Source organism: Pezoporus occidentalis, unplaced genomic scaffold (genome assembly GCF_034315485.1).
Source record: "Pezoporus occidentalis ecotype Australia unplaced genomic scaffold, CSIRO_AGI_Poc_V1 ctg158, whole genome shotgun sequence".
NCBI lineage: Eukaryota > Metazoa > Chordata > Aves > Psittaciformes > Psittacidae > Pezoporus > Pezoporus occidentalis.
This window is the reverse complement of record NW_026913404.1, coordinates 2504669-2525914: the sequence shown is the minus strand read 5'-3', so window position 1 is coordinate 2525914 and position 21246 is coordinate 2504669. Positions and strand designations below refer to the sequence as shown.

General features: G+C 52.0%; 2 protein-coding genes across 6 annotated transcripts in view; both read right to left on the bottom strand.

Moving 5' to 3' along the window:
• The window catches only part of PIGQ (phosphatidylinositol glycan anchor biosynthesis class Q), a 35360-nt gene extending 24828 nt beyond the window's left edge, over positions 1-10532 (bottom strand). Inside the window, exons 1-3 of one of the 5 annotated variants that reach the window (XM_062612006.1) lie at positions 10300-10316; positions 4168-4197; positions 3497-4038 (exon numbers count right to left, since the gene is read on the bottom strand). In XM_062612006.1, the coding sequence (XP_062467990.1) occupies positions 3497-4038; positions 4168-4170 (545 nt within the window). In that variant the 5' untranslated portion in view covers positions 4171-4197; positions 10300-10316. Of the gene's footprint in view, positions 1-3496; positions 4198-10299; positions 10370-10467 lie in introns of those variants that run through there. The other 4 variants (XR_009963482.1, XM_062612005.1, XM_062612003.1 and 1 more) reach the window with 4 other exon arrangements.
• Positions 10533-12086: 1554 nt separating this feature from the next.
• On the bottom strand, positions 12087-15593 carry NHLRC4 (NHL repeat containing 4). Its single transcript, XM_062612009.1, has 2 exons — positions 15546-15593; positions 12087-13478 (listed from the first exon to the last, which is right to left on the bottom strand). The coding sequence occupies exon 2, from the start codon at positions 13467-13469 to the stop codon at positions 12375-12377; it is 1095 nt and encodes a 364-aa protein (XP_062467993.1). The 5' UTR covers positions 13470-13478; positions 15546-15593; the 3' UTR covers positions 12087-12374.
• Between the last annotated feature and the right edge of the window lie 5653 nt (positions 15594-21246).

The window sequence follows — 21246 nt, the reverse complement described above, 5'->3', positions numbered from 1 at the left end:
GACACAGCAGAGGTCTGTGCTCGTCTGTACTGTGATTGACTCTTCTCACTTAACATCAGGACAACCTCTATTCCACTTATGCACTCTTTGGAAAGTAAACACACACATGTACTTATTTAAATAAATACAGAATCACAGAATCCCAGGCTGGTTTGGGTTGGAAGGGACCTTAAAGCTCATCCAGTCACAACCCCCTACCATGGGACACCTTCCACTAGGTCAGGTTGCCCCAGGTCCAACCTGGCCTTGAACACTGCCAGGGATGGGGCAGCCACAGCTTCTCTGGGCACCCTGTGCCAGTGCCTCAGCACCCTCACAGGGAAGAACTTCTGCCTAAGAGCTCATCTCAGTCTCTCCTCTGTCAGGTTAAAGGCATTCCCCCTTGGCCTGTCCCTACAGACCCTTGCCCAAAGCCCCTCTCCAGCTTTCTTGTAGCCCCTTTAGGCACTGGCAACTGCTCTAAGGTGTTCCCAGAGCCTTCTCTTCTCCACGCTGAACAACCCCAATACATATATGTAAATATATAAATATATATATATATATATAAAATAACCCAAATATACAAACATACCGCAAAAAGCTCAGCATAACAGTTGCAAGATGTGCTACAGTAGCTCTCACCTCTAGGGGTACTGAGAAAGAAAACCAAAAATATTTCTTGCATGGTCACTTCCCCCTGTGCACACTGACAGTGTGCTGCCAGAAATTCTCCCACTTGTTTACCATGCAGGATACAGAATGGCTTGTATGACTATGTACTTTCAGAAGTACAGTGGAAAACCAACCACATAAAACCCAAACAACCAACCAACCAACTCCAAAACAGTGACACTGTATTGCTGCATTATTTAGGCAACAGAAGATCTTTGGAGTATTTCCAGATATACGGAATTTTAGCAATAAATTAACACGGCCTGCAGGAGTAAATCTTGATTTTCCAATTCGCTTTGTGTTCCAAGAGTGAGTGGATTTTTCAGCTATCAGATGAAAAACAATCTTTCCAAATCTGGATCACATGCACATATAAAACCTCCATTGATCACAACTCCTGGCTGTCTTTCTGCTCCTTGCAGGAGCAGTGCCTGCTTTCCAGATGAGGAACTGGAGATTAGGGTGTTGGTAAATGGTTTTCTTTTTTACAATGAGCACACAGAGTTTATTGCCTCAATACTAAATCATCATGATGTCCCCAACAGCACACCAGAGACCTGCACTGGTAATGGAAACCCTGCACAGGAGTCCCTTTGAAGAGAGCCTTGCAGTGGCCACTCCTTAGCACAAGGTGGTGCCGGAGAAATGCCTTACTTCGAGATGTACAGGACTTGAGAGCACTGGGTCAGCTTGGACGGATGTGAGTACTTGCTTCTGGAGATTCCTAATGCTGCTGCCCTGCTTCCCCAGCGCAAATACTCAACAGCGGCATATCCAAAAAGTCCCAAGCCTCTGTAGCGTGAGAGGACATCACTCATCTCTTTCTTTAGCTTTTCATAGCTTTTCAAAGATTAATATCCCTTAATATCACAAAAACCTGGGAGAGAAAGATGATCTGTGACCAGAAGTTCTGTGACCAAAAGCAAAAAACTGGTAGAACTTACTTTACAGGATGTCCTGTTCCAGCACAGGGAGAAGGGGATTGGAAAGACTCTTGAATGTAACATCTCGAACCCTATCGGCCTTGTATTTGTTGGCACAAAGGAGGTTGTACCCCACATCACATGCTAAATTGAGCCAAATTACATTTAATTACTTGAGAAGGTCAAGCAGGAGGCACAAAGCCAGGTGCTAATCTCTGTTCTCCAAGACTTATGTTTTAAAACACCTGTAAGGTAAGTAAATGTTAGCATATTCTGAAGTCAGAATAGCTCCCAATAACCTAGGTAGCAGCTGTCTGTGCCCAACCTGCCAGACTGAGCTTGAGCTTCCAAGATATGCTCAGACTGTGGCCTTCTGGAGACCTGTGAGGTTTGGGCTTAACCTCACTCTAAGCCTGGTCTGAGTCCTGGCACTGATTGAGGTGGGAAAGTCTGATCTCGAGACTAAGTGCCTATGAACTAAAGGATCATCCCGTTTGTTGGTAGTCACACACAGCCCACAGACAGCCAGAAAAAGAACCTTCAGAGCTCCCCACAAAGTTCTGACATATCTACCGTTAACAACCATTAAAGCACAGTGCCTACTGAACAGTCCCAGGATCCAGTGGTCCCTGATCAGGTTTGGGTTTGACCCCAAATCTCTTCCAATGCAGTAAACCAAAAATGGGCAGGTTTCCCTTTGTGTCCCTAAACGCGTACCCCAATGTGTCAGAAAATCTTTGCTTATGAAGTGTTTCACTGTAATTTTTTTATGACAGTACCATACAACTGGAAACCTGTTAAAAGATTCCATTTCCATACCCTTAGGCTGTACTTGAGAAGATTTATCCATGAACACAGTAGTAGCTGTTATCCAAACATCATATCCAAAGTGACCCCTTGCAGCTTGGAACCTCAACACCGCTCTCTGGCACAACCTCTCTAGGCAGGCTGACCTTTATAATGAGGGGCTTCTAGACATAAAATCTGCTCGGAACTCCTCTTTAGTGCAAGCACTTGGCACATGTTACATCTGAAGCTTCTTATTCAGTTTCATGGCTGTGACTGGGATTTCACCAAGGATTCTTGGAGACCAGTGCTCCCTGTAACCTGTTCTAAGGTGCTGAGGTTGCAACACCACTATCTGTCAGACAGATGATGGATTTAGACACACTATCTGCTGATGTTTCACAGCAGTGGAGGGTTCACAGCTGTGACTCCCTACTCCCTGTTTGCTATCAAGCCATTGAGGAGATCCCCATGTCGTTCTGCCAGCCATGGAATAGCTGGAAAACCAAGGTTTCAGCTGCAATGAAACTGAAATGGGGCTGAGCTACCCCTGCTGCAAATGGGGAAAAGATCAGTGCCTCCCCAGAAAGCCTCACAGCTCCTTGAAGAGCTCTACCACATTTGAGGAAGCTTCTCCAGACAAGGCCAAGTGCAAGGTTCTGCCCCTGGTTTGGAGCAATTCCAAACACAAATACAGTCTCGGGGAGACTGGATTGAGCAGCTCTGAGGAGAAGGGCTTCTCACTACCAGAAAGGAGACTGAGATGAGCTCTTAGGCAGAAGTTCTTCCCTGTGAGGGTGCTGAGGTGCTGGCACAGGGTGCCCAGAGAAGCTGTGGCTGCCCTACCCCTGGCAGTGTTCAAGGCCAGGTTGGATGGGGCTTGGAGCAACCTGGTCTAGTGGAAGGTGTCCCTGCCCTTGGCAGGGGGTTGGAACTTGATGAGCTTTAAGGTCCCCTCCAACCCAAAGCAGTCTATTATTTAACATTTAGTAGCAGCTCTGTGGCAGCCTGTGTCCAACAGAACAATTTAGTACCAACTGTGTTTCTCACTAGAGTTGAGTAGGAGCCCTGCAAAAGCCTAAACATGAACCACATTTCCATTCAAAACGTAAGCTGGCAGATGCTGTACCACTTACCTGCTCCTGCAGATTCCAGAGACAAGTGAAAGCAGGAATGTCAGCAGCATGCAGGCAGGCACAGAGGCCTGCTTCATCAGCTCCACAATGATACTGGCTTCAGCGCCATCTGACTGCCAGTGGGTCAGCTTGATGGGCCCATCGTCATACCTGTCTGTCATGAAGAGTATCTTACTCTTTGCAACTGTGTGGAAGATGGCAGAGAGCTTTGAAGCATCATCTGTCTCGTGGTCAGTGGAGGTAGCTGTGTCCAAAGATGGATGCAGATGGGAAAGCATGACTTTGCGCTGGTCATAGTATATTAAGATGACTTCTTCCTCCTTAGGGTTGTTAGAGTGTTTCTGAAAAGTAGAACAGCTCCAGAATTTGCTGTCTCCCTCTTTGCTTATCTGAATCCACGGCTCATGGGAGAATATTGTCCCAAGGTCTTCCAAGAACTTACTGAGATTCTCTTCTTTCTCCTGCTTGCTGTTGCTCCAGGAGCCGAGCACAGAAACCCTGACTTTAGTCACCTGCTGGACTTCACTGAGATACTGCTTCACCTGGAAAGGAATGAAAGGGAAATGCACCACGGCAAGGATGACAGCAGAGCTCTGCTCTGAGAGCCAGCGGCCGACCAAGATGCCACTTTCTGCTGAGGAGCAGCATGACGGGAAGAAGACCTTAAGTACCATGGCAGTGATGCTGGAAGAACGGAACACCTGGCAAGAAACACAGACATAAAGCTTGAGAATGGTGATTAAATACAAGGAAAATGGGAGCTGACTAGAGGACTCAGGGGAGCAACCAAGTTCTAAAACACTAAGTCCAACCACCTGCACAATGACACTGGTGACAGCCAACAGATAGACACGTCAGAGAAGCATTTAGGAAGTTCTTGATAATCTGCATTCTTTGAAGTGAGGGGTGGTGAGCCTGGAGTTTCTCAGCAAAGCCCTTCCCTGAGTCCTGGAGCAGTCCTTCACCACTGTACACTGATAAGCACAGCCCATCGGAGCAGCCAAGATCAGAATCCCATCCAGGCTCAGATCTTGGATCTGAGACTGCATGTGCTTGAGCACTTCCTAGAGCAGGGACTACATTGTAGTGCACCATGATGCCTCAGGAATATTTCCTCCTACGACTGACAATCAAATACTGGGTTATGCTATAAAGTCAGATAATTTCAGAGCCTCCTGTGTGCTCTGCCACAAACTCACTGAACAACCTTGGGCAGATCACTCATCTCATCTCATCTCATCTCATCTCATCTCATCTCATCTCATCTCACTTCCCCCATTTGGAAACAGAAATAATTTTGTCACAAGGGACTATAGTGATTAACTGATTGAAGTTTATGTAGCTCTTTTAATTCATTAGATACAAGACCCTAAAAAAGGAGAAGAATCTGTGCTTTATCAGTGCTCTTTATCTACAATATTTTCCTTTGTGTCATTAAAACACATCTCAATGGCTTTATAAGATTTAGAAAAAGGAGCTTTGAGGCAGTTGACAATGTCTCTTTAAATAAGGTGGAGGTTTCTAACAGGAATATAATCGCTGTAAGGAGGGCGCTGGCGCAGAACAGTCGGACTCCAATGCCCATTGTCCTTTCCTGTCCTTCAGAGCTTTGTTAGAGCTGTGAAAACTCTGCAGGCCCCCGGGCTGGCTCCTCTACGAGGGATCAGTCAATTGGAAAGAGCAGCACAGAGGGTATTTACACCGCACACAGAGGATGCATAATGTGAAGGTCCCTGGTGGGTTTGGGTTTCTCTTTTTAATACAGGACAATTGATCCAGTAAGTCTCAGCACCTGGCAATTTGCTCCATGTGGAGGAGGCAATGGGGAAGTAGCAAAGGAGAGTGATGAACCTGCTCCTAGCTCCACAGTCCTGTGAAGCACAGCAGTAGAAAACGTCTGCTCACGGATGGGTTGTCAGCCCCTCCAGGCAGCAAGGTGAAGCTTCCTTGGTGCACAGCTCACTCCTCCCAGGGAAAAAGCAGCACAGTTGCAGTATCTGCAAGTAGCAGTAGTTTGGATTTTTTTCCTGGGATTGAATTTTCCCTTTTCATAGAATCCCAGACTGGTTTGCATTGGAGGTGACCTTACAGCTCACTCAGTTCCAACCCCCTGCCACAGGCACGGACACCTTCCACTAGACCAGGTCTTTCACCATCCCCATAGTGAAGTTTTTTCATTCTTTTCCCCTAAGACCCACAGACACACTCTCAGGAAAAAAAAAATAAATTATATGAATACAGGGGCTCTGAAAGGTGAAATGTGACATGTTCATGCACACATATGCTCAGAAATTATTTAAAATACTATGTTCAGCTAGAGTGATAACATTCTAGCTATATTGCAGTACCAAAACCTTACGAGTTTACCAATAACTAAATATTCCAGAAACTGAAATTGAGCTCAGTATTTTAAAGAACCTAGGGAAAAATTAGGAAAATAAGTTCTTGAATGAGTTTTTCAGTATTTCTATTTTAATTACCAAACCTATGACCAGTAATATTGGACAGCTGATTTTTTTATGCTTCTTTTTCCTCAAGAGATGTCACAGCTTGAGACTGTTATACAAGAAACTTCCAGTGTCTCTGCACAGCTGACCTTCTTAAAGGCCTGTCCATCCATAAGACATACCAGAGAAGAATTATCAACTGACTCAATTCAAACATTTATTTTTCACTGAGGTTTTTGTTTTATAGATAGCCATGGTGTCCTGGGTTCAGCAGTAGCAGTCATTTTTCCCCTTCTTGGTAGCTGGTGCAGTGCAGTGTTTTGACTTTCAGCTCGGGAACAGAGCTGATAACAAGCGATGTTTTGGTTTGGCCAAGGACTTTGTGAGCCTCATGCTCTGCCAGGGAGGAGGGGGAGCCAGGAGGAAGCAGAGACAGGACACCTGACCCAAACTGACCAAAGAGGTATTCCATACCACAGCACGTCATGCCCAGGATGAACTGGGAGTTAGCCGGAAGGGCTGAGAGACTGCAGGGTTGGAGGAGGTATCGGTCAGAGCTTGGTCGGACTGGGGGGGGCGAGTTATCGGTCGGCTGATGTATTCTCTTCCCTTGTTATTTCCTTTATCATTATTATCACTGGTGGTAGCAGTAGTGATTTGTGTTGTACCTTAGTTACTAAACTGTTCTTATCTCAACCCGTGGGAGTTGCATTCTTTTCGATTCTCCTCTCCGTCCCTCCGGGAGCAGGGGGAGGGCAAGAAAGGGGGGGAAGTGAGCGAACGAATTACCTGACTGAGTTTAAACCACGACAGTTCTTTTTGGCGCCCAACGTGGGGCACGAAGGGTTGAGATAACGACAGATCTGACTGGATTAATAGCCACTGGTCACAATGCTGATTTATTGGCTCTCAGAGTTGTTTTGCTTGATCTCACAGCTTCAGAATGTTGTAACTTACGTAGAGCCGGTATTTGCTGTGATAGTGTTTATCAAGTATGGGGCCTGGGCTAAGGTTCTTGTCTCACTGTGCTTTATGGCAATGGCTTGTAACACGGGTGGGCTCCAGCAGCAGGGCGGGACGGACGTGGCCGTGGACTTGTACCTGGCCGTCCGGCTGCTCTTCACCGTCCTGGCCCTCACCCTACTCTCCATCTTCGTGAGGCTGCGGGGAGCCGAGGGGGAGCGGCCCCGGGAGCCGGCGGCAGCCGAAGCGGCCCGGGAGAGCGGCCCCGGGGACCAAGCGGCGGCGGGAGCGGGGCCGGAGGCCGCGAGGGGACGGCTGCCGGTGGAGGAGGTCGGGGCGGTCGAGGAGAAGAAGGAAGGGGCTGCCGAGCAGCGGGAGAAGGCGGCGGAGGAGCCGAGCCCCGCGGCCGAGCCGAGCCCCGCGGCGGCCGAGCCGAGCCCCCCGGCGGCCGAGCCGAGCCCCGCGGCGGCCGAGCCGAGCCCCGCGGCGGCCGAGAGCATTCCCCGGAAGCCGCCTGCCGAGCCCCAGGAGGATGCAGGAGACCACGCAGCATTTCCCAGCAAGGCGGAGGAGGAAGAGCTGGACTCAGGAAAAGAGAAGCTGGTGGTGGGAGAGCCGGCAAGCACAGCAGCTACACCATCCCCAGTGACAAGTACAGCAGCATCGTTTGAGAGTTCTGAAGGTTTTGAATGGCCTTTGGGTGTCCTTGGGACCTGCCTGCTGATTGTGATGGGGATCAGCATGTTGGCACACACACAGACTGTGTTTTACCCACAACCATTTTGTCTGATCTCAAAAGTTAAGCAGAGTCAGGTTTGGGCCTTGTCTGGGGTTAGACAACGATATAGGGTGACCAAGAGATTTTCCCCAAAGCTGGACAGTCATGAGTGGGAGGGTGTGTGGGACAGTATGGGCAAGTATCTAGTCCACTGGGCCCCTCCAGTGCTTTGGAAGCATTGGAGATGGAAGGCAGCTGTATGGAGTCCCCAGCAACAAGTTGCAGAAACTGCTGAAGGGGACAGTGAATTATTTTAAGCCTGGTGGGCCCATGGCACTTCAGGCCATCAGAGCAGAGATGCAACATAGAGATGGACTCATGATCGAGGGGTGGACTTAGCAATGGACACTATTGCCCAGGTTATTCACGAGTGTGAACACTGCACACAGTCTCTCCTGCTCTGGAAGACTGTTACAAGAGATGGAGCCTGACATCATGGACCAGATGGACACAGCAGCTTTATAGGGACTGGTCCATGCACTAAGTTAAGAGTGCACCGAGATAAGAGTGATGGTATATTGAAAATGTGGGATCTGAGCATGACGTGAATGGTATGGAATAAGGGGTGGATAATGTCCTGGGTTCAGCAGTAGCAGTCATTTTTCCCCTTCTTGGTAGCTGGTGCAGTGCAGTGTTTTGACTTTCAGCTCGGGAACAGAGCTGATAACAAGCGATGTTTTGGTTTGGCCAAGGACTTTGTGAGCCTCATGCTCTGCCAGGGAGGAGGGGGAGCCAGGAGGAAGCAGAGACAGGACACCTGACCCAAACTGACCAAAGAGGTATTCCATACCACAGCACGTCATGCCCAGGATGAACTGGGAGTTAGCCGGAAGGGCTGAGAGACTGCAGGGTTGGAGGAGGTATCGGTCAGAGCTTGGTCGGACTGGGGGGGGCGAGTTATCGGTCGGCTGGTGGTGAGATGATGTATTCTCTTCCCTTGTTATTTCCTTTATCATTATTATCACTGGTGGTAGCAGTAGTGATTTGTGTTGTACCTTAGTTACTAAACTGTTCTTATCTCAACCCGTGGGAGTTGCATTCTTTTCGATTCTCCTCTCCGTCCCTCCGGGAGCAGGGGGAGGGCAAGAAAGGGGGGGGAAGTGAGCGAACGAATTACCTGACTGAGTTTAAACCACGACACATGGATATCTGGGAAAACTTCTCACTAAGGACAAACACTTCTCCTCCGTATCTTGTCTAGTTTGTGAGTTTTTCTTCTTCCACCTTCCCCAACCTTTTAATTAACTTAGTTTTATGCTACTTTGGCTATGGCTCAGGTCAAATAATACTCAAGCACATCATCTTTGGCTGCTGTGGACATTATGGGCAGAAGAGAAGAATCTTGATACAATTTTCAGGCTGCACTAAACACCTTGATAGTTGCAAACCAGCTGATCAACTATTCATATGTTAATGTGGCATAAGGCAGTAACAGGGGAGTTCAGGTGGCAAGGTTGGTATTCCCAAATCCACAGCTGGTCGTCCAGCCTACCTTATCTATTTCAACAGACTGTTTGAAATTCAAAGTTGACATTTTAAATGTCACCACAGTCAACTGTTACACTGCTGCTTTTAAAAGAAATATCATAAAATCACAGACTGGTTTGGGTTGGATCTTTATGATCACCCAGTTCCAACCCCTGCTATGGGCTGGGACACAATATCCTACACCAATATGCTTAGTCCCTCCTCATAAGGTGCCTAAAATCTTCCAGATCATCCCATTTCTGCTGGAAAACCCCACCTCTTCCCAAGATGCCACAGAGCATCAATGCAACAATCATGGGCACAGCAAAACCAACAATGGATACCACCTAGAATGCATTTATCAAAGAATGCCAGACTGGTTTGGGCTGGAAGGGACCATAAAGCTCCTCCAGTTCCACCCCCCTGCCATAGGCAGGGACGCCTTTCACTAGACCAGGTTGCTCCAAGTCCCTTCCAACCTGGCCTTGAACACTGCCAAGGATGGGGCATTTAATTTGCTGGTTTATGAACAAACTGAAGAAAGGACCCAGGACTGATTCACTTCAGTTTTTTAGGCAGAGATGCAAAGACAAACAGCTGGATGCGCCCTGTTCTCCTCACAAGGGCTGCTGTGTCACTGTCACCATGCCAAGGGGTATGGGCCCTTTGACTGACCCATGCCTGAGCACAGAATCATAGAATCAACTAGACTGGAAAAGACCCTGAAGATTATCAAGCATCGTGAGGTCTCCCACAGGGTTCAGGCCATCAGGCCAGCAGATACCGAAGGCAGCAGCAAGCTGGTCTTGGCCGCCCCAGGGGTGCAGGAGCAGGACTATATGCCCACAAACCTCACCAGTTTCGGGCTCATCCACCTTTCTGTGGGTTTCACACGCGCTCTTAGTGCAGGCTGAGCTGACAGACAACAGCACCGCCGTGCCTCCCCCCGACACCCTCCTCCCAGCCTAGGGCACGCTGAGCCACCACCCCCCCCGGCCCTGGGCTGCCCCCGAGGCCTGCGGGACCGCGACCTGCCGCCGGGCCCAGCCCCGGGCCGCAGCAGCCGGTAAGGGCGGGACCGCAGGCCTCGGCTGGAGGGGAGCCCCAGGCCGGCAGAGCCCCACTCCCCGCACCGGCCGCGCGCCTACCACCCGCTCCGCCGAGCCCGCCGCTTCCGGGGCCGGGCTGTGCACTGCGGCGGGGCCGCCCGGCGCGGGGTCCGGGTTGTCGAGTTCCGCCCCGTGCCTCGGTCCCGGCCCTCCCTGCCGTTTCCGCCGCGTTTGCAGGCACCGCGGCGCGGCTCTGCCCCGGCTCACCCGGCAGCGCCGATCTCCGCAGCTCTCCCCACGGCTTCCCGCGGCGCCGAGAGCGGCGCGAGGCAGCGGCTGAGCCGGCCGATAAGGAGCGCCCGGCCCCCGGGCAGACGCGCCGTCACCCGGGCCTGGGCGCGGCATGGGCTCGCCTTCCCTCACAGAACCTGTTGTACCCCGTTCCCCAAGCCTGGGGACTTGCCATCCCTCATGGGACCCCATCGTCCCCCATCCCGAAAGGCTGGGGACTCGCCTTCCTTATGGGACCCCGTTGTCTCTGATCCCCAGAGGCTGGGGACTCGCCTTCTCTTGTGGAACCTCGTTGTCCTTCATTTCCAAAGGCCAGGGCCTCGCCTTTCTTCACAGGACCCCATTATCCCCCAGTCACCGAAGGCTGGGAACTCACCCATGGGTGCTGGTGCCCAGAAGGTTCCCTCCCGTCACCCTCAGTGAGAGGGGGTCTGGAGGGTGGCAGGAGATCAGGGGGATGCTGGGCAATTTCAGGGGGTCCTGCATTGAAGGGGGGAGGTGGTGTGGAGATGGGGGGTGCAGACCCTACGGGGCAGGCTAGAGAAAAGGTTTGGGTTTTTTTCTTGTTGGGTGCCACAGAACTGGAAATAAGGCAGGGGAGGATGGGTTTTCTGGGAGCTCATGTGAAGGGAGGGGATCTAGATCTCCAGCCTGGTTTGGGTTGAAAGGAACCTTAAAGCTCATTTAGTTCCAAGCCCCTGCCATGGGCAGGGACACCTTCCACTAGACCAGGATGCACCACGCCCCGTCCAACCTGGCCTTGAGCACTGCCAGGGATGGGGCAGCCACAGCTTCTCTGGGCACTCTGTGCCAGAGCCTCAGCACCTGGTGGTGCAGGCTTATCCCTCTTCTGCAAACAAGAGACACCCTCCCTGCTGCTGGGCTCGCTCTGCAGAGGGAAGGTATGGGAGGGCACTACAGGGTGTCCATTGTCCTTAGCACCAGACAATGTGTTCTTTTGTTCCAGGGACAGGCAGGAGAAGGCATCCTTCATGGGATTCATGATGGTGACTGGACCCTGGTCTCAGACACAGGTAAAGGCCGTGGTGTTGTGCAGCACCATGTGCATGTCAAGGGCTGGAGAAGGGATGAGGAAAATGCCCTTCCCTCCATCACCACACCCTGCCAGAGTGCCCGTGGCCCCTGCTGATAAAGGCTCCCTGAGCCCTCCTCCAGGGTCAGAACAGGACCGCAGGGCAGGCTCAGCCCGAGGACCTGGATTGGTGTGAGCAACCCTTCATGCTCAAATCCCATTTACTCCATGTAGTAGTGGTTGCTTCCCTGTAGAGGTCAGGAATGCAACACAGAATGAGTTACCTTCATCTTACCCTTCTCCCGAAGTCTGCTGAAAACCTGGTGTGCCTGATAGGCCATGAGGTGCCAACTCCAGCCTGACCTTACCACTCAACTCATACTCTGGCATCAGGAAGGTGGAATCATGGCCATATAAAACCAGTGTGCAGGGAAGAGAAACAGTTATATTAGCTTTGCAAATCCACACAAGGGCATGGTGCTAACAAGTTTGCCAAGGCACCAACTCTTGGCCAATTATGAGTCCTGCTCAAGTCCTCCTCGAGGTATGCTGGTGGGTCCAAGAAACTCAGCCGGTCTAGTCCTTGCTTCTGCCATCTGGAGAAGCTGGAGGGCGATAAGGCAGTCAAGTAGATGCACTATCCCTGGAGACATTGAAGGCCAGGCTGGATGTGACTCTGGGCAACCAGGTCTGGTTGAGATGTCCTTACTTATTGCAGGGGGTTGGATTAGATGAGCTTTGAAGGTCCCTTCCAACCCAAACCATTCTATGATTCTGTAAGAACGGGGATAATGCCCAGCTGTGGGAGCAGTGGACCCGCTCACTCACTGCCCAACAGCAGATCTAAAGCTCAGCACCTGAGTGTTAGGATGGGGTCACCACATGCTGCCCCAGGGTTGGTGGGCCTGTACAGGGGCCTCACGCAGTACTTAAAGACTTTGACACAGTTCTCCCCTGCGTCTGCCACGAGGAGGTGACCAGAGGAAGAGCAAGCAACACCAGCTGGCCTCCGCAGCCTTGTGGACACCAGGCAGACAGGAGCTCCGTGTTCTGGGAACAAGTGGACTGTCCGGAGCTGCTCATCTGCCACTAGGATGCTGCCAGCCACATCAATGCAAACCCCGGCTGGGTTACCAAACCGGTGTCCGTATTTGCTGCTGAGGGAGAAGAGGAGCTTGCAGCTGCTGGTGAAGACCTTGACATCTCCACACTCCTCACTGACCACAAATCCTCCACTGGGTGCTGGACTGATGTAGCGAGGTCCTTGCAGATTGGACACCAAGTGGACGTTGAGTGTCTTGAAGGCATGGTCCAGAGCAAAGCTGTGGACTTGGCCTTGTGCATAGTCTGCTACCAAGATCCTGCTCATGGAGTCTACTGCAATACCCCTGGGGGAGCCAACCTTTCTGATCTTTATCCATTCCCCCTTGGAGCGGCTGGTGTGAGGGTTGAAGACCCAGATGGCTCCATTCATCATGTCAGCCACAGCCACCCTTCCTGTGCGAGTCACAGTCACATCTTCTGGCAAGAAAGTGCCACTTTCCTTCCCCATTTGTTGGCAAGGCAGGGACTGAAGTGTTTGGCCTGTGCTGCTGAGGACATGGACCCAGGGAGCACTCTCAGCTGTCACGTAGATGGAGCCATCCAAGGAGCAGTGGATTCCACATACTCCCCCATAGCGACTGCCAGTTGGGTTGGGGATCTTCCGAACCAGGTTATCCTGGCAATAGTGGAGGAGGTTCTTAATGTTGTCCAGATCTCCACATAGGCTTTTGGCCTTATCCACCAGCTGGTGGATGTGGTGCTGTGTCACCATGCCCATGCCAATCTGGTTGCTCAGCAGTGGGCTGGCTGCCTGCAGTGTTGTGTTTGACTTTAGCTGCAGGGTATAGATGGTTTTCAGAAGCTTCTCCTTTTGCTGGCTGGTTTCCAGAGTGTTGTCCATGACAAATCCCTTGTCCCTGTTTGGGGGAAGCAGTAGGACCATTATTGTCCTGCCTGCTGCCATCTCTGGGGACATGCTCTGATCTCAGGTCCCTGCTGTCTTCCCAAGGTCAAGATGTTGGTGCTAGGCTGGATTCGCTCTGATGCGACAGAGACCAGATCCTAGCCATAATAGCTAATGACGTGCTCAGGATATAAAGACAAATAGGGACCATGGCACAAAACTGACAAAGAGCCAGCAAGCTGGATCTGCAGCTGGAAGAACCAGCCAAAAAGGTCCATTGGCTTCAAGGACAGCTTGGCTGGTGCTAGATCTGGCTAGAGAATTTATGTGTAAAGGAAAGCCCTGTGTGAGCACACTGAATGGGATCCCTGCCTCTCCAGTTCCTGAGATTAGTGGCTTCTCTCAGGTCTTTTAACTTCTTAACCCTGTAAGACTTATCTCTCCAAACCATGTTCTGTCCATGCTAACAATAGACAATGAGGATGTCTCCACCCTGCGTGGGTCAGGTGTGACGCTGTCCTGGGTTCAGCAGCAGCAGTCATTTTTCTCCTTCTTGGTAGCTAGTGCAGCACTGTGTTTTGACTTTCAGCCTGGGAACAGAGCTGATAACAATGGTGTTTTAGTCTGACCAAGGACTTTCTGAGCCTCATGCTCTGCCAGGGAGGAGGGGAAGCTGGGAAGAAGCAGAGACAGGACACCTGACCCCAACTGACCAAAGAGGTATTCCATACCACAGCACGTCATGCCCAGGATGTAACGGAAAGTTAGCTGGAAGGGCTGGGACTGCAGGGTTGGAGGAGGTATCGGTCGGTGCTTGATCGGGCTGGGGGCATGAGTTATCAGTCGGCTGGTGGTGAGGTGTTGTGTTCTCTTCCCTTGTTATTTCCTTTATCATTGTTATTACTGGTGGCAGCAGTAGTGATTTGTGTTATACCTTAGTTACTGGACTGTTCTTGTCTCAACCCGTGGGAGTTGCATTCCTTTCGATTCTGCTCTCTGTCCCTCCAGGAGTAGGGGAAGGGAAAGAAGGGGGGGAGTGAGTGAACGAGCTGCCTGAGTGGTTTTAAACCACGCCACTTGCCCAGCACGTGCCTTTGTAAGGGCAGTCCCTCCCCATCCAAATAAGCTTATTCCTGAGAAAGCTAACAACCTGTCAGGAAGAAGAAGGGAGGTGCTGCTCTGAAGGACACAGTCAACCTACGCAGTGTTTTCAGACGCGAGAGCCACCATGAGAATCCCAGTTTCTCTTTTGCCCACTCTCCCTCTGTTTTAAAGCCATAAGGAATGTCCTTCAGAATACAGAGATGATAGCCTGGCTCTGCTGTGTGCTTTCCAGGGCTGGCTGGAGGTGGTAAGAGAAATGTTAACAGAAATGTGGCCTCTTTAAAGTTCCTGGAGAGGCAGAAATTACCTTTGTGATTATAATTAATATCACAATGGACACACTTGGCTGTTCTTAGTTTGCCACTGTTCCACCTTTATCATCCTGTGTCCCATGATTGCCTAGTATCATGTGCTCTGCACTGCCTGCAAAAGTAATGGTTCCCAAGCCTCAGCCTAAGGAAGCTAGGCTGAGGCATACTGGGTGCAAATTGTCACCATTGCTAAAAACAATCCTCTGAATACTTGCAGAGCTATCAAACACAAATATGTGATGATGGGGATGAGAGTGACTGAAGAGGAAATCCAATTTCTGCTGCATTCAGGGCCAGGGAACAGCTGTTCCCCCTTCTTCCCCAAAGTGGTTGTGCTCTGTGTCACCAGCAGTGGAGCCCTCCACCACCTCCATGACTGCTGGACAGAGTGCAAAATGCAAGACACTGGATTTTACAGATGAGGAAACTGAGTCACCACAAGGGAGCTAACATGCCAGCCAGAAAGAGTGTCCACCTCCTGCTTCCTGGGTGCAGGGCACACAAAACTGCCCTCAGCCCTGTGATGGTGTGTCCTGAGCTAAACCTGACCCCAAATTCATGGGTCTAAGCCCAGAAAGAGGGCCTTGATGCTCTCCCCAGCACAGCCCAGGCCAATGACCACATGCGTGACCATGAGCCCAGCTCAATAGGTCTGTACCTCTCTGTCCTGATGTCCTGGGTGCTGTCCGTCCTCCCACCAGCTCCGTCCTGCTCCCCACTGGGCTCAGGGCTGAGGGATATTGTGTTGTTAGTGACGGACGATTGCCCTTGAGTCTGGGTAAACACAAAAGCACCTTGTGCTGACAACCAGATGCAGCGAGACAAGGGCTGATCTGTGCAGCTTTTATTCCCTGCTGGTCTCATGCCTAGAAAGAAAGTGCCTTTCCCCCAGTATCAGTCTGTCTCCCACCTTCCTGCTCCTGCCAGAGGGAGGAGAAGCCCCCAGGTGTCCATCTGCAGGGAAAGTTGGGGGTTTTACGTAGAGGCAAAGGGCCTGATTTGCTACACCTCACCCTTAGTGTGAAACACTCCTGGTGTGGGACAGGGATACTCATACCTCGATTCAGGGCTCCTGCCTTGTCTCACTGCTTCTTGGCTGCCTCCCCGTGTGCTGCCAGCCTGGTTGCATGCCTCAGTCTCCCCACTTGCAAAAAGGAGACTGGTGCATTTTGCCATGTGAAGCTTTGAGGGCCAGCAATGGAGAAGCTCTAGAAGAGACAGATCAGCTGGGGCTCCTGGGCACAGCCTTCTCTTCATCTCCACACTGCTAAACCCTGGCTCCCAAGCTGGGAAAGGCCATGTTTGGAGTTGATGGTGGTGTTTATCAGTTCAGCTCAAAGGAAGAGGGTGAGGAGTAAAAGCAAAGTCATCCAGGACCAGTCTGCCTGGGGCTGGTTGGATCCTGCCCTCCCTTCCTGGCAGTGCCTGCTGACAGTGCTCAATCCATCCTTGCTCACAGCAAGCACAAAGCAACACCTTAAACCTGGCCAAGGCGTGAAGAAGTTTGTGTCTGTTCATTACTCAGATGGGCCAAAGGTAAACGAAGTTTGGATCAGACACTGCCCACCTATTGGGGTGCTTGGAGGGGCTGTGTGTGCTTGGCCCTTTGGATGAAGGAAGCGAGTTGGGGTCCGGCTGTCTGCAGGGGTGGGATCTGCCTCGGAAGCCCCAGGGCTGGGTGCTTCTCTCTCGGTGTGTTTAGGGTGCTCCTGGTCCTAGATCAGTGTATCCCCAAAGCTCATAGTGCCTGGGAGGCTGCTCCAGACCCATTACCAGCCAAACTGACAAAATTACCTTGACGTGACAAGCACGGGGCCGCTCCACCCCAGCCCCAGCAGGACGGAGGCAGCTTCAAAAACCATCTCCCAGGGCAACAGGCTCTGACCTTTTGTTTCGCTGTTGTGTGCTCCATCACCAGGATAAATAAACACAGCCTGGCCCTGGGGCTCCCGTTCACCTTTCCAGGACCGTGGCTCTGTCACAACCTGTTTGAAAGCCATCCCCAGTCCTCAGGAAATGCCTGTGTCATGGCATGGCCCAGGCACAGCCCATGCCCACGCCAGCTCCTGGTGCTGCAGGGTTAAAGGATCAGGGAATGGAGGTGAAGTAAGGGGAAAAGCGTTTGGGTCCAGTTCAGGCTTTCCTGGAGCATTTCACTTGTAGGCAGTAGTGGTGAACTTCTCCCCTCATGGCTTTTCCTCCCCTGGCCCAGGGACAGCAGCTCTTGCTTGAGGGTCTACAAGGCCCTGTGTCTCTACTGAGACAGACACAGCACCTGCCTGGCACTGTGCATGTGTGCAGGCAGCCAGTGGGACATCCCGTGGGACATCCCATGGGACAAGGTGATGCCATTGCTACCAAGTCGCAGACTTGTGGGAAACAACCCAGACCCATTCATGGGGAATATTTCCCCATCTAGAGCACACCTTCATGGCTGGAGAGAGGGTCAGGGGGACACAGATGGCCACAGTGGTCAGTGGAGTGTTAGCGGTCATAGTGTGAAACCCTCCTGCAGCTCAGATCCAGGCTGGACTCTGCGGTACTCCAGCGCTCTGGGATGCTGTCAGCATGGGGAGATTTTTCTGAGGGCTCCGATTGTTTGCTGGGAGCAGAGGTGGGTGGCCATGGGGATGAAGCAGGGTGGCAGGTGGGTGTCCAACCACTGGGTGTCCGACTGTTGGGTGTCCAGCTGTGGGGTGTCTGTCTGTCTGGTGTCCGACTGTCGCGTGTCCGTCCGGCTGGCCACGGGCTTGTCATGTCTTTGAGCAGACACCAGGTGGCTCCGTCTGTCCGAACAACGGGGGGATGATTGTCACTAATTACCAAATTGCAACGAACGAACTCTGTGTTTGTGTGTGTCTGTGTGTATCTGTGTATGTATGTGTATGTCTGTGCGTCTGTGGAACAGGAAGCAGTGTCCCAGGACTGTGCGAGCTGTTGGTGGGAAGCCAGAGGATCCACTGCTCAGCCATCCACAGAAACATGGTTTCCAGCCCAAGCTGATCCCTCATCCCTGCTGCACTCCCCCACTGTCCCCAGAGTGCCAGCACTGCCCCCCTGGGGACACACAGGGGCTTGGGGGGACACTGGGGAACAGTGCTTTTGGAGCCTGATCCCCAAGTGCAGGCTGGGACTGGGGCTTCCTAAGCCCAGTTACATGACAGTGAGAGCAGGAATTCAGCTCTTTTTCAGCCATCACAGAAATCCCCTCAGGAAGGAAAGTTTTAACTACTCTTATCCCCAGAACTGCCCTGGCACTGTCTGTTAGGGGGTCATGGGCACCCCAGAACCCCTGCTGCCAGTTAGCTAGCCCATGGAGCTAACCCCAAGGCCAGGCTGGGCAAGGCTTGGAGAAACTTGGAGTGGAAGGTGTCCCTGCCTGTGTCAGGGAGTTGGAGCTGGATGAGCTGTAAGGTTCCTTCCAACCAAAACCAGCCTGAGATTTTATGATTCTATAGAGGTTTTCTAGGGTTTGATAAGGGCTGAGCTGACACGACTTCTTCCTTGCTTGGTTTCTCCTCCACAGCTTCCCACTCCCACAAGGCTCACAAGAGGATTGGGAAGTTAATCCTCTTTGAGACATCAAGCTCCCTGTTGAGCAGGACTGGAAGGTCTAAAAGCTGTGAAGCACAGCAGGGCACTGGCATGGAGCCACTTTCCTGCTTGGAGCATTCCCATGGGTGAGCCTCAGCCAGCCCTGGTGGCAGTGTCCCCATTGCCACCCCTCTCCCCACCCACCCCAGGCACCAGCCTGTCCCCAGGCCCATGGCAGTCATCCCACCAGCTGGCTCCCTCCATCCCACCCTGGCCTGGCTCCTGCAGCCTCTCCACACTGGTTCCAGGGAGGAAAGTGAAGTGTCCACATGTACTGGCACAGGAGAACATCACGAGGCCATATAGCACATGGGAGATGAACAGAAGCTTTCTGCAAACACAGCCTCATGGTGGTGGGGAAGGCTCTGGAGGTCCAAGGGCACGGCTGAACCCCAGCAGGGGGGTATTACCCAGTAATGGGTATTACTGGAGCAGATATTTGTGTGTAAACATTCCCTTATAAACTGTACTGGGCCATTTGATCCTCCAGGAAGGGTTGCTTCAGCTCTTGGTGAGGAATTTTGCAGGCTGCTGTGCTGGTGGGCGCTATTAAGGAAACAGCTGCCTTTTCTGCTCCCCCTTCCCACCCAAACCACAAACTGTTGACATCCTTGGTTACTCCTCACCTGAAATAAGGGAGGAAATAACAGTGGCTCTGGGGGTTTAAGCCTCTGCAGCTCTAGATCTGGGACAATGATGAGGGTGTTTTGGCTTTGCAGCGGCCGCTGCCCAGGATGGGGGAGCCAGGGCTGCCCATCCACCATGCCTGGGTGTGCAGTGTTCCTGGCTCTTCAGGCAGCTTCTGCCTTGCAGGAACATCTCCTCCTTCCCTCCCAACCCTTTACCCCTGCACCGAAGGGTGCAGCAGTGGGGAGCTCCCAGCCTGATGCCTCCCACATTGCCCTGGCACCAGCAAGTGCAGCCCACTTGCACCCACCCCCCAGGAAGGACTCAGCAAACAGCATCCTCAGCCTGTGGTGCCTGAGGGAAACCTCCTCCCAGCTCCGCTTGTCTGCCTTCGGGGAGCATCAACCTGCATGAGAGCCAGAGCTCTGTTCTCACCAGCCCCAGCTCTTTTAAGTACTTAAACCCTCAGTGCTTCCCTCTGTGGGTTTTTGATCCAATTCCAAAGCCAGAATGGTTCTGCCCAGGGCAAATACTCAGGGAAACAATCCATTTGGTTCATCCAAGAGCAGGGAAAGGAAACCTCCAATTGCAATAACAGGTAGGAGGAAAACGCAGCAGAGAAATTGTGTAGGGTTTTTGTACTCTTGTTTTCCTCACTCAAAGCTGAGAAGATGGGATTGCTGCTCCTCCATGCTCGCTCACTCTGGCTGCACACCATGAGGGGATGAAGAATACATGGAGGACACAACACTGCCTGAGTAGCTCTGGAGCTGCCATCCTGTGCACTCCCTGGGATGATGGGGACCCTCTGGGGGCAATTCCCAGTTTGTCTTCCCAGCTCCAGCCTGGTACCTCCGCCTACCCTTGGCTTGCAGTTAAAGAGCGTGCTGCAAAGCCAGTTCATTTCCTCCCTCCTGCCTGAGACAGGGCAACTCTGCTCCAGGTTCTCTTTGCAGCTTCACACGTCTGCTCAGGAATCTCCTGGCTGACCTTGGCCCTTCTTTAGTCCAACTTTGGTAAGTTTCCACTGCTGCCAGCTCTGGCCTACCCACGCTGGGGTAAGAGAAAACTGGTTGTGCTGGGCAGGAACCACTTCTGGTCCCCAGCTGGTTCCACATGGTAGCTCCTTGTTACGAGTGAGTGCCTGGCTCCCTGGCCCTGCCGCAGGTGGCTTGAGGATGCACCAACACATGGATAGGCAAGACACACAGTCAGGGCACATCAGCACTTGCATTCCCCAAGTCATTTAGGACAAGAGGAAACTGCTTCAAGCTGTACCGGGGAGGTTTACAGTGGATATCAGGGACAATTCCTTCATCAAAAGGCTTGTCAGGTTTTGGACAGGCTGCTGAGGGCAGTGGTGGAGTCACCAACCCTGTAAGTGTTCACAAACCGTGTAGATGAGGCCCTCAGTGACATGGTTTAGTGGTGGCCTTGGAAGTCCTGGGGAACAGTTGGACTTGATGAGCTTATAGGTATTTTCCAGCCTGGTTGATTCTATGATGTCAGCTATGGTCTCCAAATTTGTGTGGTCCCAAGTCCTCAGCCAGACTGGTGTGTGCAAGGGGTTAACTCACCCTGGCATCAAATGTGTCCCCGTTTCTTGGTGCCATAGTGAGCACCCTGCCAGTGTATGGCAGCACCCTCTTCCCCTGAACATGGGATTGGGTCTACCCCATCTATTACTTGTGGGCAAATCAAGAGTGTTTGCAGTTCCATCCCTTGGGACCATGGTTTCCCCTGCCTGGCTGGGGTGCAGCGGAGGAGGCAACATCTCTCTGCAGCACAGGGGCTGTGGCTCTGCAGCAGCTGTCCTGTTCCAGCACCGGATCCATCCCTGAAACTTGCTGCTGGCCTTTAGCCACCAAGCCAGGGATTCTGGGGGACACAGCATTTTTATGGGGTTTCTGGGATGCTCTTACTTCATGCTTGGGGCTGCCCTGCTCATGAGAAGCAGCCTGACGTGACATCCTTCACCACAACCTGTGGCCCCATCCCTGTGTCCCCAGGTGCCTGGGCTGTCCCTGTGCTGTCTCCCCTTGATGTTGACCCCAGCAGCACAGGGAGCTAAGCTCACAGCCACACCAGTGTGGCTGGAAAACAACAAACCCACCCTCAGTGTCCTCTGCTCTCAGCTT

Coding starts and splice junctions, on each gene's coding strand:
- NHLRC4 (XM_062612009.1), bottom strand. CDS start 13,469: ATGGACAACACTCTGGAAACCAGCCAGCAAAAGGAGAAGCTTCTGAAA.